We start from the raw sequence: 16,664 nt of genomic DNA, 5'->3' as shown, positions 1-16,664 counted from the left end.
GCTTGCATCTATAGATTCTTATGGAGTACAAATGTATATACTAAAAATTAAAGAAGTTAAAAAAAACACCCAAGATGAACTTAATACCAGGAGTAAAATCTACTTAAAATTAAAAACTCTACAATAAGAATATTCTAAATATATCACAAAGTGAATGGATTAAGTTTCATTACACTGATTATCAATAAGGCTTAGAACTGACTAAAAATAAGGGATGTTCCCAATTAATTTATCTTATTCAGATTTCTTCCACCTATAAGTCTCTAGCCACAATAAACCTTTTATTTCATTTAATAAAAATGGCAACATTATTTGCTTTCAAAATTTATCCTATATAAGGCTAATATGCAAATTGACCCAACGGCAGAACGACTGGTTGCTATGATGTGCACTAACCACCAGGAGGCAGACGCTCAATGCAGGAGCTGTCCCCTGGTGGTCAATGCGCTCCCACAGCCAAACTCCCACCACCGGCCAACCTCCCAGGGTCCCTTCCCCCCACCGCCGGCTGGGCCTGATCACCCCAATAGCCGGCCAGGCAGAGGGACCCCACCCATGCATGAATTTGTGCACCGGGCCTCTAGTTATAAATAACTCCCATAGATGAGCTCGGCATAAGTAAACTCTCAAGCCATTTCTGAAAGATATTTTTGTGAAACATCTGTTTATTAAGAAAACACTTCAGAGCATATTATATTTTATTGTATAAATGTCAAATGTTTTACAGTACTGCTTTACTATATCTTATGTATCCTATAAAATAAATATAATTTTAACATACATTGGAATTCATAACAGAAGTAATGCAAAGAACAGATGCTTGAAATATACCCAGTAGGAAATTTATTCCTAATATTATCATCCAATCCTTTGGCTAAGAAATACTTCCAATATTACAGAAAAACTTGATCTTCTTTAAAATATGTTGTCCACTGTTTTTCTGTTTCTGTCACAGTAGCTATAAATAGTTGTTTAAGGATATCCTTATCTAAATTTCTGCCTGCAAAGAGAACAAAATATGGTGTGATTATACTATGCTTATTGATGACACAGTTTAGCGATCAATTCCTGACCATTAAATGCTGATGATCTTCAGAAAATTAAAAACAATAGTAATTGAGTGATTCTTTCCTTAACTTTTTAGTTAAATACTTCAGTACCCAACTGATACTTGGATTAATCACTTTTCTAAAGTTCTTTGAAGAGTAAAAGGTCTAGCAAGTTCTTATGAATGTTATAACATGATTAAGACAAATATATTAACCACAAGTTTATTTAGGTTTATAAAAGGGCTTCTGATTGGTTAACACTGCTTAAGTAGCGCATTATAATCTTTTCAAATATATTTTCCACTTGCTTTAGAGATTTAACTGCTTGTAACTTACCAATAAGAACCAGTCGATTTGTTCTCTCAGTGTCATCTCTCCAGCTCACTGGAGTCTCCTCCAGATCATACAGCTCATAGACACCTTGGACAATCACTTGTTGTGGTTTGTCTTTGATCGACACCAGCCCCTGCTCAGAGGAGAATGATCAGTCAACCTCAATGTGAATTGAGCCAAATAACTGCTCAGAACTCCTGGGAGTAGGAGAGCACAGGGTAACATTTCAAAGCACACAGGTTGTTTTAGCTGCAACAGTAAATGAAGCTGTGTGAATAAATCATGCTTTATGCAGTGATTTTCAAAGCGTTTCAGCAATGGAAATAAAAAAAAAATGAAAATAGATAAAGGTTATTTGTATAAAACCAGTGCTTCCATTTAAAACCAAATATGCTTTTATGTAACAGCCAAGAAAGGGACACTGTCCAAAAGTACAAAACTGTAAACTGAATACTGCACCTTTAGTCGTATGACCTCCATGCAGTCATCATCCTTGTTCCTCACATTCTTTTCCCACAGAAGATTCTGTATCAAGTAACATATGTCAGTAAGACCAACCACTGCTAATAGCAACGACTATGTAACAATACAGTTCATAAATCATTAATCAGTTAACTATTGCATTCACCTGAATAAATTCATTTAGACTTTCTTCCTTTGCATTTCCTGGTACTTCAAATGTGACTGTAATAATACTCTGAAAATCAAGAAAGAGAATCAATAATGTTTTATAGTAAAAAGTGATTTTTAAAAAAAATCATATGTTTTAAGAATAAAAAGTAAGGAACACATTCATAGAAAGTTATGTGTAACTTTTCCACTATTATTTGATTTTTGGTATCAGCAACTCCATTTTCTAAATTCTGAATAGTTGATCAATGGTTTAGCATTTACACAGAGAAACTGCCATAAAAGGGTACTCATCATTTAATTCATCCTTTCCAGGATTCTCAGTGCTAAGAGGAAAGATATACACATATATAGTTTATCAACTATAAGTACTGAGCCAGGTATTTTTGCCTGGGTCACTTCATTTTATCTTTCATTTATGTGTGACAATAATCCTGTGGAATAAAGAGAATTATTTCCATTTTATAAGCAGGGGGAAATAAGGCTCAGAAAAAAAACAAATTACCCAGAACAATGTGCATATACTTAATGATACTGCACTATACACTTAAACATTTCTTAAGAGGGTGAATCTCATGTTATGTGTTTTTTACCACAATTAAAAAAAAAAAGTGTTTATTTTTAAATCTTAAACACTGCTTTTAAACTGTTTTTTATAAGTTATTATAATAATAGTATGTATTTAAACAAAATGACAGCCTTCTTTCCTCCTCAAAGCAATCACTAAAAATCTATATGAAAATGTATAGAAAATCTTGCTCTTCCCTCTTGCGGCCATCGTAGGAGCGCCAGCGGTCAAAATGAAGTTCAATCCCTTTGTGACTTCTGACCGGAGCAAGAACCGTAAAAGGCATTTCAATGCACCTTCCCACATTCGAAGGAAGATTATGTCATCTCCTCTTTCCAAAGAGCTGAGACAGAAGTACAATGTTCGGTCCATGCCCATCCGAAAGGATGATGAAGTTCAGGTTGTTCGAGGACATTACAAAGGGCAGCAAATTGGCAAAGTAGTCCAGGTTTATAGGAAGAAATATGTCATCTACATTGAATGAGTGCAACGGGAGAAAGCTAATGGTACAACTGTTCATGTGGGCATTCACCCCAGCAAGGTGGTTATCACTAGACTAAAGCTGGACAAAGACCGCAAAAAGATCCTTGAACGTAAAGCCAAATCTCGCCAAGTAGGAAAGGAAAAGGGAAAATACAAGGAAGAAACAATTGAGAAGATGCAGGAATAAAGTAATCTTATACACAACTTTCATTAAAAACTTAAAATGAAAAAAAAGAAAAGAAAATGTATAGAAAATCTTGTTAAAATACACAGCAAAAGGGTGCCAAGTGAAACATAATTTGTCAATTTTAAAAGACAGTAGTAATTTAATCTTCAAAAATGCTAAAAATGTATTTTATTCAAGTTAGATAACTTGGCATTTAATACTGGGAATGTCTTAATGTAGCACTCAATACTGCTCTATTCTACTGCTTTATTCTTAGCCTAAAAATTTTTATATCAGGGAATAATTTTTGCTTTTTGCAGGTTAGAGATATGACAATTGTCTAAGGAGTACAATTAACTCCAGCATGAGAGGAAAAAGGTTTTAAAAATTAAGACAATGCATCATGGGACTCAAGGAGGGAAATAAATATTTTAAAACACGATGTTTTTCTGTATCAATAAACTCTACTTACATTAGACCTTAAAGATGAAATCCATAAGTTCATAGGGCAAAAGATGAGGGTACCAATTCATAATTCATAATTGGCTCTACTGATTAAATATACATAGATTGTCCCTTGGGTTTTCTCATCTACTTTCCACCCTCCAACCCCAAGTCCTCCTTATCGGAAGTAAATGAGAAATCCATAAAATATAAAGAACTGCATTAAACATCATTCAAGGATAAGACTTTAATAACACACAATATGTCCTAGGTATTACCCATTTCAGACTTTTCCCCTAGTTTATTATTGTTTTCAATCTAAAAATAACTATTCTTTCTCAAACACAGAATCAGAAAACTGAATCAATAATTCAGAAAACTAAAGCAAAATAAGGTACTGTACTTAAAATAAAATCCAGGAATAACTTAAATTCTAGGAGTTTGTTCAGTTTTTTTCTTTAACCTACCAGGTTATTTCCCTCGGTTTTCCACTCTTTTGCAAACAATACCTAATATGCAACCACTTCTGTTTTATTCATCTAGAAAACTAAGCCCACTAACATGCTTAAATCCAAAATCGGCATCTCCACACTTCAGTCCTCTGCTCCTCTTTGCCTGTGTAATCTTTACTGTGATATGCTGCCACCAAGTAAAGAGGTGAATATTCAGTTTGCCTTCCAGAGTTTTCTATTTCTAGGTTCCTCTAGGTAATCTAGGCTTGTTTCCCATCACTTCTCTTCTTATTGCTCCATCACTAGTTAGTCAAGTTATCCAGCCAAGTCTACCTGTGAAATATTGCTCGATTTATCCCATTTCTATTCTCAATCTAAGAAGGCCCTCATCAAGGGCATGTGAACTTCTGCGGTATCTTCCTGCTTGGTCCCTGACTCCACACTCCAATCTGGCTGACCTAATACTGTCTGGCAGCACAGCATGACTGTTCTCTCTCTCTCTTTCTTTCTTTAAATATATTTCTATTGATTTCAGAGAAGAAAGGAGAGGGAGAGAGAGATAGAAACATCAATGATGAGAGAGAATCATTGATCGGCTGCCTCCTGCACACCCCCTATTGGGGATCGATCCTGCAACCTTGGCATGTGCCCTGAGTGGGAACTGAACAGTGACCTCCTGGGTTCATAGGTCAACGCTCAACCACTGAGCCATGTAGGCCAGGCCATGAGTTTTCTTTGCCTAGCAAATCAAAGCCAATACTAGGATCCCAATACCAAGCATTCATGAAGACTTCTGCACTGGAGTTCTGCTCTTGTAGAACATTCTCACTTTCCTACTTTTAAACATCTGGATTGGTCTTTCCCTTACTCTTCTGGTAAAAAATAAATCTACCATTTTGGGGTTACTTTTTGGTGTAAAGTCAGAAAAGCAGTTAGCTCTTTGGGAGGAGAGTTGCTGACTGAACATTTTCTATATCTTGATCTGAGTGGGAATTGTAGGGATATATGTTCATGTACACATATGGGCAGATATATAGGTAAATATATATGTGAAGATACTTGTATACTAAAAATTTGTATACTTTATTTACATATGAAACATAGTCTTTTATAATCTACTAAACCAAATGAGACAGTTGGAGCTCTCGATTCCATAGCCCTTTGTCTGCAATATTATATTCTGTTCTATGTTCAGACATCTAAAGCAGAAAAGTCTCCTGGAGAGCTTTACATAAAGAATAGGCACACCCTAGTTACTGATGAAATGACACAACGTCTGGGATTTGCTTTAATACACTCCAGCAATGGTGATGAATACATGTAGGTTCATTACTATACTTGTTTAGTTTTATGTATGCTTGAACTTTTCTATTTAAAGAAAAAAGTTTAAATAATACTGCAGCAAAAGAAATGCTGGGAAGATAGATGAAATAAAATCAGCAAAATGTTGATGGCCACTGCAACTGGGTAATACATATGAAGGGTTCATTTTACTATTCTTTCTACTTTCATATATCTTTGACATTTTCCAAGATAAAATGTTAAAAATATACATACACATTAATATGTACATGCTCAAGGTCCATTCCTGGAGATATGAGGGGTGGCACCAACTGAGCATCCAAGTTATTTTTAAAAGCTCTACAATTAATTCTGATGTACACCCGCATTTGAGAATCACAGCTTTGCATTCTTTTAATATTCACTAAGCACCCACCATAAATTTCTAGCAATGAGAAATTTACATTTAAGGAACTTAGAGACTACTGCAAGGGAAAAGCATTTCAACCCAAGCTACAAAGTATGAGAAATGCCATGATAAGGATATATTCAAGACACTATGGGTGCAAACGCTGGCTATTATAAAGGTTCTTAAAAGTGAATACTACATCTTTTAAACCTTATGACTCCTACTATGATGTCCTTTACCCAGAAAGTCATTAAAAATGTGATTCAAGTTCATTTTATAACTAATATCGAGATTGTAAACAGTTTTCCAAAATATTCTACCTGGCTCTTATATTTTTCCAATTCACTAATTTTAAAGATAAGATAAATATTCTATTAAGTTTCTGAGAAAAGTGTTATAAACATGGTAGTATAGCTCCCCATAAATATGAGCCAAAATGGAGACAAAAAAACAAGTGGCTGTTGTTGCCTTGGCCCTATTACAATTAGTAAGGACTCAAAAAATGAGTAAGAGCTTCAAGACAGAGGAAGGAAGACTAGGTGCAATGCTCACCCACAACCCCCCGCTTCCTTTCACTGTATTTAAATGGAACAAAGAAGCTTACCCTAAAGCTCTACTATCTACGACTTGCTTAAAAGAAAGATGAGTACAGTGAATATTTATTTTGTTTGTTCCTAGCATTTTCAATATTTACCTCAGGAATTAGAGTTTTAAAGCATGAAAAACATCTTAAGTTTAAACTTATAGTGCTCAATTGAAACTCAAAGCCAATTTTTATTTAAATAAGCCATACATGCTTATACCAAACTTCCTTTATCAGTTAAATATAGTTAAAAATAGGCTGCATATAGAACCACTATGCTGCTTTTAAGTGATTCCCTCAGAAGAACTGATAAAATATGCTTCGTGACCTATAGAATGGAGCAGTTAGAAAGCATGATTTTCTAAACATTCTAAGCAACTCCAGTTTAATGAATTCCTATTATGCTTTAAGAAGCGAGATTAGATTACCTCAAAAGCATTTACATTCTGAAAACTATCAACACAATTAAAAAATACATTTTTAGAAAGAGTTCTAATAAAATAGTCCTAAACAGAACCTATTTAGTTAAAGAGATACTGTAAAAATATTTTCAAGATTTTTTTTTTACCTGATCAAGGTGAGGTTGTATTGTTGGCAAATGTTGAAGTTTTTTCTGCAAACTAAGAATAATTGATTACAAATTCAGATATCAATATGTTTTTTATTTAACCTTGTACATTTCTTAACGATACAAAGCTACATAAGGAAGAGATATTCACAGTTTAATCTATTATATAGTTTACATGTTGCTCACATATTCTAATAGAGAAAAGCTGGCAGATTATTTTAAACCTTTTCTTAAAAATGTACAAACAGCCGAAGCCGGTTTGGCTCAGTGGATAGAGCGTCGGCCTGTGGACTGAGGGGTCCCGGGTTCGATTCCGGTCAGGGGCGTGTGCCTTGGTTGCGGGCACATCCCCAGTGGGGGGTGTGCGGGAGGCAGCTGATCGATGTTTCTCTCTCATCGGTATTTCTAACTCTCTATCCCTCTCCCTTCCTCTCTGTAAAAAATCAATAAAATATATTTTAAAAAAATGTACAAACGTTCACATACATAAACACAATATAAAGAAAAACTAATCTTTAGCAACACTATTTTGTGCAGCTAAATATGTCAGTAGATTTCTTTTTATTTCCAAAAGATCTAACTAGCCCGAAACCCAGATACAAAAATCTAAATAAGCCTAGAAAAATATAAATAAGCATTTTTACTACTGCTTAAAACTTCATCAACACTCCCCATGCTTCCTAATATGAAAATTCTGGTACCTAAAGAAAGTTAGAAGAATAAATTTTCTTTTATAAACATTTTCCTTTGAACATGACTACTTAGTAAAAAATAAACAGTATCCATAAATATAAGCCTTCTATATATTCAGTTAGTGGTAAAAACAAAAAGCCAGAATCTTAACAATGCTTTGTTCTGATATGAAAAGAGTGAAAAGAGCATAACAAATTATAACCATGACAACTGTTAGACACTGATGGGGGTAGGCTGGGAGGAGGGAAGGACTTAAAACCTTGCAGATGTTTTGCCTTGAAGAACAGTAAGGGGTAAATTAGTAATAGCGAGTTTAGGAAAGAGAAAAGGCTTGTAGGAACTGTTGGAAGGAATGAGTCTCACTGGGGGAAAGGTGGAAGTCTTAGTCGGGAAAGTGTCAAATTAAACCTTCCCAGCTGGTTGCTCAGGAATGGATTTCCCTGTTCAACAACCAAGCACAATGAGAAATATGCAAAGGCCTTACCCATAGCGGGGGCATTACATTAAACAGCTACTTTTTTAAGTGTCACTAATGCATTATAACTGTTCTTAAGTAAATCATCTGCTATTTCCCTACATTCAATATTTAATGTTTTTAGACGATGACTGCCTAAAACTTCCATAGAGAAGGAAAAGGTTTTCTTCTACCCTCTTCAGGTCCCTGGCTGGGTCTGAAAATTAAACTGATAAAGACAGAGTAGCAAGAGAAAAGCACACAATTACTTAAGTTTTGCAAGACACAGGAGCTTTCATAAGGAAATGAAGACCCAAATAAATGGTTAAGCCTGAGTGGTTTTATGTGAGGTGTGGTAAAGAGTGCAAAGTCATGGAAAGAGGACAGGACAGAGTGTCAGCCAGGTGTAGTAAGTTGGGGGAAAGTCAGTAAGGCCTGCTCCTTCATATTCCTCCGTGTGTCCATTTGTCCTCAGAGATAAGCATGCTCCATTACTCAGGTACAGGGAGGAAACCGCTCACAGAAGGGTTCATCTACTTCAGAGGAAATGGAAGAAAACATCTGCAAATCATGTCTGATAGGAGTTAACACCTAAAATATACAAAAACTCCTGCAACTCAGCCACAACAACAAAATCAAATAACCAGATTTAAAATGGGCTAAGTACTTAAATAGACATTTCTCCAAAGATGATATACAAATGGCCAACAAACATATGAAAAGGTGCTCAACATCTCTAATCATTAGATAAATGCAAATCAAAGCTACAATAAGCTATCACCTCACACCTATTAGGACAACTACTACCAAAAACAACAGGAAGTAAGTACCGACAAGATGTAGAGAAACTAAAACCCTTGTGCACTGTTAGTGGGAATGTAAAATGGTGCAGCTGCTATGGAAAACAGTGTGGTGCTTCTTCAAAAACTTAAAAATAGAAATACCATAGGATACAGCAATCTCACTTTTGGGTACATATCCAAAAGAAATGAAAGCAGTATCTTGAAGAGATGTTAGTACACCCATGTTCATAGCAACATAATAAAGGGAAATATTATTTAGCCTTTCAAAAGAAGGGAATCCTGCCCTGGCCAGTTTGCTCAGTGGTTAGTGTCAGCCCATGGGCCAAAGGATGGGGGCGTTCAATTCCTGGTCAAGTGCACGTACCTCAGTTGCAGGCTCGATCCCTAGCCGTGTGCTAAAGGCAACCAATTGATGTGTTTCTCTCACATTGATGTTTCTCTCTCTCTCTATTTCTCTCTCTCTCTGTCTCTCTCTCTCTCTTTCTCCTCCCTCACCTCCACTCTCTAAAAAAAATCAAGAGAAATATTATCCTTGAGTGGGAATTTTTTTCAAAAAGGAGGATATCCTTCTTTGTTAAATATGTATGAACCTTGAGGACTAAATGAAAAAGTGAAATAAGCCAGTCATGATAAGACAAATACTGCTTGATTCTACTTATATGAATATCAAAGTAGTCAAATTCATAGAAACAGATAATAGAATGATGGCTGCCAAGGGTAGTGGGGAGGGAAAAATGGAGAGTTGTTACCGAATAGGTATAGTTTTAGTTTTGCAAGATAAAGCATTTTTGTAGATCCAGTCCACAACAATGTGAATATACTTGATTGAACTGTACACTTAAAAATGGTTAAGATACCTTTAAAAAAAAAGATACTGATGTACAGAAAAGAAATTTACATTCCTCTCTTTCTTATAAAAAAGATTCCCTTTAGGGAAAGATGCAGGAAACTGATCCACCACTGAGGGGAAAGAAAGTATCTGTGGTAATATCCTAAGCTAAAATTTTCTATGTATTTCATGCATTTTGTCATAGAAAGTGTTATATATATTTGGTGTAAAAATAATAATTAGTCTTAAAGTTAACTACCATTTACACTATAACTTCTATAGGAAAATGTACTGTGATTTCCAAATATCTAATTAACAAAACTTTCAAGAACATAATCATTAGGAACGGTCTTTTATGTCAAAGAATGACAGGAAGCTTAAATCAAGTGTGTAACTCTGTAAATCATTCCTATAATACCTATCATTTTGGAATAACAGGTACATTACAATAAAAATTACCAAAACACAGGAAACATACCTTATTCCAGAGAGACTGTCAAAGGCATGAAGATCTAACACGTTAGAGAGATCAACTCTAAAAGAAAGAAAACCAATGTAACAGTGTAAAATTCTATAAAATATACTCAATTAATCCAGAAAAAAAAAATCTCAAAGACTGTTTTGCCAAAAATGTAGGCATAAAGGTTTATCAGTATATCATTGTATTTTGGGAAAACAAAAATGACAAGCAAGAAAGAAAAAGCTTGTAAAAATAACTTTTTTATAGATTTAATACATAAAATTTAAAAAATTGGTTGAATGGTCTAAGATCCAGGTTACTTGGTTACTGCTTCAATAAGATATAGTTTTTTTAGTTTGTTGTTTATTTATTTAATATGTTTTAGATCTTTATTGTTTAAAGTATTGCATATGTTCCCCCCCCCCCACCCTCCGCCCATTAACCCATTCTAGCCGGTCCTACCCACCAGCCCCAGGCGTTAGTTTTTTTAAATTTATTTTCAGTTACCTTTTTAATCCTAAAAATTCAATCATATATATTTCAGTTAAAGAACTGAAACTTTTCAAAGCAACAGTTTATTACTTAAAATATGAAATGAGAGTAGTGGAACAAATGGAATTTTCATATTTCTTTTATTCCACCTCCCTCCTTCCATGATATATAACAGGTAATATTGTAAGAATGTGAGGAGTCAAACAACTACTGTATTAGAAATATTCACTTTAGGACTCGTATCTATATGCAAATAATGTGGTTTGATTTCATTTCCTTCAGAATGGTGTTGCATATAAACTGAAACTTCCTAGTTAATGCTCTATCTGCATAATCATTATGTTAGAATTATTTAGTTGTAATTAAGTAAGCCTTATTATGAAAGCAAGTATTCAAATCAGAAGAGATGATCATTTCAAAATTAGCATTAGCTTTGTTTTAAACACATAAATTTATAAAGACTAGTGATTGAGTTCCAATTTTTACATGAGTCTATTAAAGTTAAAGATGGTGATTTCTCAATAATCAAAGCTACAATGTAAAGAAAATGACAACCATATAATTAAATTTCAAAATTAGATTCCAGAACTTGCCAAATATCTATTACATTTTTCACAAAGAAAACCAAACCAAGTCAAGATTTTTAAAAATGCGTAAACATGTAAACTACAGAAAACCTTCTCCTTTAACTTAGGACTGACTGACCAGCTGTGTTTGCTTTGCTCATTCTCAACAGTCTGCCATATATTCATACTTGTGCCAACAATACTCTCTGTTAGATTATGGATGCTTATCCTGGCACAATGCAGACAAATTCCCATCTTATTAAAAGAAGAATCACCAAGGTTCTCTCTTACTAGACGAACAATATTTCAAATTCTAGACATTCTAGATGAGCAGAATTAGGAAAATGATCCAGCAAAAAAGTAAATGTTCCATGAAGAAATTTTTTAAATATTGATTTTAGAGAGGAAGGGAGAGGGAGAGATAGAAACATCAATGATGACAGAGAATCATTGATCAGCAACCTTCTGCATGCCCCCCAAAGGGGATCAAGCCTGCAACCGGGGCATATGCCCTGACCAGGAATCAAACCGTGACCTCCTGGTTCATAGGTTGTCACTCAACCACTGACCCACACTGGCCGGGCAAAGAAATTTTTTAATATCAATTTACATAAGAGATCAAAGCCTCAATATTAAACATATTCCCTTTTTTGCTATCACAACTGAGCAAATATTTATACTGACAGGTGATGAAGTTTTCCCCAAGTTTATTATCTTTACCTGAGGAAATAACTTTAAAGTTTTAAAAAGTTTACACAGGTCAATTGTGTGAATATCAAAATTCAGGCCAAGTGTGTGAATACCAAAAGTCAGTTTTGTAACACAAGCTTCTAAATAAACTAGTTTCACTGGGTCCGTGTCCTTGAGAATACATGTCATAGATTTAGAGATAATTCTGCTTTGTACTCAGATTCTTTTGACATTTCTAAAACAGAAGGGATCAAAAATAGATCTGTACAGGTTAAATTCTATAGAGAATAATAAAATATCAAAGTCTCTCACTGTATTCTCACCAGATTCTCAATAGAGAGTAAAAGAGGAAAAAGTCTAAGCTTCCAGATAAAAGTTACCATAGACTTTCTTCAAATCTATTATTGCCATGAAAAATAAATGATTTCACTCACTAGAAAGCTAACTGCCATGGCATCAAATACATTTAATTTCCTCCTTTGAAGATAAAAAAATCAGACATTTTTCAAGATATTAATAATAAAAAAATAAATAAAAATAAAGACTAGTACCATCATGTAAAAACTAAATGAGAGAATAAAGCAAACACCAAGGGGGAAGTAAAGAACTTTGAAAGCTCATCTTTTCTCCTAATTTCTTGAACTATCTATGCCAGGAGTACCTAATCAATGAGGAACTTTCAATTTTCCCTATGTCTAAAGAGTACTTTAAGTAGCCTAAGACCAGGGAAAGGAGAATGACAAGGATAAGGGCTCTGGCTGTCCAAGGTGGAAAGGGAAGTTCAGGGGCTACACCAGGGATATTGCCTGTAGTCATCTTTTCAAAGTTCAGTGAGTCTCATGAACAGGGGCCACCAGCCAATTCCAGATCTCTGAATTATCAATACCATCCAATAGCTACACCCTGAACTCTAGAATTAAATGTCCAAATGCTTTCCCCAGTGGCACCTCAAATGCCTACAGAACTAAATTAATCACCTTTACTAAACCCACTGCTAACATTACCCTACCCCAAAATTGCTCCTCCCTTCCTGTATTTCCTAACTTGGAAGAACTATGCAATATTCAATCCATTCCCCAAGCGTCACACTGCTTTTACTCCTTCACTAGCTTCTTGCTGCCTACAGGAGAAAATCCAAACTATGTATCATGGCATTCAAGACCCTTTGTGGTTAAGTTCTCCATCTCTTCAGTCATATTTCTTTTTCTCTCTGCAACATAATACCATATGTTCTAGTCATTTTGAAATATTCACTGGTGTCTCAAATACAAAAGCTTCCTTAGGCCTAGAAAGCCATTGCAATCTTGTCCATCTGGAAAACTCCTATTCATTTTTCAAGACTCAGGTCAATGATCACCTTCTCAGTCAAAATTTTCTGACTCTTCATCAAGAAGAGTTGAGTAATTGTTCTTTATCTTCCTGTTCTAACAGGAACCTGTGCATCTAATATTCTTGTTACATTAATAATATGATATACTGGTTTTTGTTTGTCTGCTTTTATCTCCCTCAAATGACTAATCACCTTTAAGACCAAGTTTCTGCCTTACCCATTGCTTATTAGTAAACCCTTAACATGCCACAAAATGCCTAGCAAATAGTAGCATGCTCAATATATACTGTAGTTTGTTGAATAGATTAACTTATTATTAACAAATTGGATTTAGGTTTTCCTCTGTTCAGTCCATTTATATCTCCAAGATTTTTTAAAAAGTCCAAAAAAGATAAGAATGGCACTCCTAATCTTTCCATCCAGCTTCTAAAGTCCATGTGTGATCCATTAGAATCCCATTTGCCTCAAAATCAACTTAAGACATACCAATAAAACAATGCTACACATCATTCTCATTCTTTAACTTATACACTCTTTAGGTAAGCTTTTCTTATACATGCTTATAGCAGCTTTACTATGGTCAGTTTTACTACTGTCAGCATTTGTCTATCACAAAAGGCTTAAGGGATTAAAAAAAATACACACACAGTAACACAAAACTTCCATCAGTGTGATTTCAACTGTTTTGTTAAAAACCAAATCTCTAGTTTCTAAACTGGAAAACTCAAGTTGCTATGCCTCAAAGAATTTTGGGAAATATCCTATATAATAAAAGGCTAATATGCAAATCGACCAAACGGCTGAACGACTGGTCGCTATGATGCGCACAGACCACCAGGGGGCAGGCGCTCAAAGCAGGAGCTTCCCCCTGGTGGTCAGTGTGCTCCCACAGGGGGAGTGCTGCTCAGCCAAAAGCCGGGCTCACAGCTGGTGAGCGCAGTGGCGGAAGCCTCTCCTGCCTCTGCGGCAGTGCTAAGGATGTCTGACTGCCTGCTGGCTTAGGCCTGCCGGGAAGCGGGCCTAAGCCATCAGTTGGACATCCCCAAGGGCTCCTGGACTGCGAGAGGGCACAGGCTGGGCTGAGGGACCGCCCCCCTGCCCCCAAGTGCACAAATCTCGTGCACCGGGCCCCTAGTTTGATATAAGATTCATGACCTACTAGTAAGAATTCTTCCATGGAGTTCTGATGTTCACTGAAAAGGATCCTAACACAACATCATGCTCAAAACAAGAAGTACTACTTCAGAAGGTCCCTAGATTCTCAGATACACTGGCAAACACCTGACACTGAAGAAACAGAAAAAAAGGGAGACTTATTCCCTGTTCATTCATCTATTTGAAGTAACAAAATTTAATCACTGCATGTTTGCTGTTCTATAATATAGCAGAACAATGATAGAAAAGCCATATAAATATAAAAATCGTTATATAATAAACTATTCAAGATGAAACCTATATAAAGGAAAATAAAGGTCCTAAATAAAAACCAACATTAAAAAAATTAAGCAAGATAAATCCACAGGTCTTTAAAAAACTGATTTAAGATGTTTGTAAATATGAACCAAATAAATGCTATTACAACAGAACTACAACTATTTATATGGACATGATTTTTAAAACCTTACTTAAGCATTATATGGTTGTCTGTCATTTTATAAAGAAAGAAACATTAAGGAGGAAAGAAACAGTAAAATGCAATAGGAAGAAGACATACTGAAGAATGCCCACGGTATCAGTTAGGCTATCAGACATTTTCTACACTGGAATTTGAAATGCAGGGAGCACATGTGGTGTATGCTTGTAGAGAACTTACACTGAGGGCATTATTCTGCCACCTCTGCCAGCAGACCAGTGTCTCCTGAGAATGCATACAAAATTAATTCCCCAGCTGCTGACATGCATATAAGCAGCTGCTGCTGTTACTGCCTAACATTTATGTAGTCTGTCAGCACCTCTAATCTCTGCCCCAGCAGATAAGCTACTCAACTTAGGCGTCTGCTGCACTTTCAAGGAAAGATCTTTGAATTAAAAACTGGGTGGCACAGACTGCAAGCTGTGAGTCTCAGAGCTTTGGCTGCATGTTGCTGGGTCTATCAGCTGCTGGGCCATTCTCGCTAAAAAAATGAGCTTAACAAAATACCCCTGTAAGCATTCAATGGAAAATAGAGTTCAAGCTATAGAAATACATTTTAGGGATATTTTAAAAACACATACTTTTATAAAGTAATGCACATCTATATAAACACAATGGAAAGAGAGAAGAACCTACAGGAAATGGAAATTAAATTTTAAAAAAGGATGTATCAGGAACTTAAAGGTTCCATGTATTTTTACATGACAGATTATTTTTGCAACCATGAAACACTAGGAAGGTTTTAAAATGTTACAAAGTGCCCTGGCTGGTGTTGCTCTGTGGTTAGAGCATTGGTCTGCCCACAAAAGGGTCTTGGGTTTGATTCCCAGTCAAGGGCAGGTATGTGGGTTGCAGGTTTATTCCCCACCCCAGGTAGGGGCGCATGTGGGAGGCAACCAATCTATGTGTCTCTCTCAAATTGATATCTCCCTCTCTTCCTTTCTCTCTCTCTCTACCTCCCTTCCTTTCCATCTCTTCCACTCTCTCTAAAAATCAATGGAAAAAATATCCTCAGGTGAGGATTAACAATAAAAAAAGCTATTTAGATATCTCAAGTTAAAATAAGATTCTTAATAATATATTTTCAGATTTCTACACTAGCTACTTTTATAAATGGCTGAACATCCTACGTTTTCCTCTTCATTAGCAAAAGCACAGATGCACAGTGTTATCATGGCTCTACAGTCTTAATTACAAGAAGGAGAAGCAAGTATATTAAATAGATATGCCAGACTCTTTTTTAAAAAATATATTTTATTGATTTTTTACAGAGAGGAAGGGAGAGGGAGAGGGAGTTAGAAACATAGATCAGCTGCCTCCTCACACCCCCCACTGGGGATGTGCCCACAACCAAGGTACATGCCCTTGACTGGAATCGAACCTGGGACCCTTCAGTCCACAGGCCAATGCTCTATCCACTAAGCCAAACCGGTTAGGGCCCAAACTAACTTATAAAGAACATTCAAATCAACATTTCTGGGCCCTAGTTTTAAAAATGCACATGTGCCCTGGCCGGTGTGGCTCAGCTGGTTGCTGCCATCCCATGTACCGAAGGGTCCAGGGTTCTATTCCCAGTCAGGGCACATAACCAGATTGTGGGTTCAATCCCCAGTCAGGAGTGTACAGGAGGCAAATAATCAATGATTCTCTTTCTCTCTCCCCCTCTAAAAATCATTTTAAAAATGCTCATTTTTTTTCTTATATTAGATTCAAGTATATTTATCAATTACTTAATATTTATTATTAAC

The 16,664-nt window shown here is 35.7% G+C and overlaps 1 protein-coding gene and 1 pseudogene across 2 annotated transcripts in view; one reads left to right on the top strand and one right to left on the bottom strand.

Annotated features, from left to right (window-relative positions):
* Positions 1 to 639: 639 nt before the first annotated feature.
* LOC308249186 (zinc-regulated GTPase metalloprotein activator 1C) overlaps positions 640 to 16,664 on the bottom strand; it is a 58,750-nt gene continuing 42,725 nt past the window's right edge. Inside the window, exons 10-15 of the mRNA XM_080670081.1 lie at positions 10,224 to 10,280; positions 6,967 to 7,018; positions 2,011 to 2,079; positions 1,842 to 1,907; positions 1,386 to 1,515; positions 640 to 1,000 (exon numbers count right to left, since the gene is read on the bottom strand). Coding sequence (XP_080526207.1) covers positions 894 to 1,000; positions 1,386 to 1,515; positions 1,842 to 1,907; positions 2,011 to 2,079; positions 6,967 to 7,018; positions 10,224 to 10,280 — 481 coding nt within the window. The 3' untranslated portion in view covers positions 640 to 893. The remainder of the gene's footprint in view (positions 1,001 to 1,385; positions 1,516 to 1,841; positions 1,908 to 2,010; positions 2,080 to 6,966; positions 7,019 to 10,223; positions 10,281 to 16,664) is intronic.
* LOC308249187 (large ribosomal subunit protein uL24-like) lies at positions 2,759 to 3,287 on the top strand (annotated as a pseudogene). The gene has a single exon. The product of its transcript is annotated as a large ribosomal subunit protein uL24-like (transcript).

This window comes from Plecotus auritus, assembly GCF_963455305.1.
Source record: "Plecotus auritus genome assembly, chromosome: 5".
Taxonomy (NCBI): domain Eukaryota; kingdom Metazoa; phylum Chordata; class Mammalia; order Chiroptera; family Vespertilionidae; genus Plecotus; species Plecotus auritus.
This window is presented reverse-complemented; position numbering and strand designations above follow the sequence as displayed.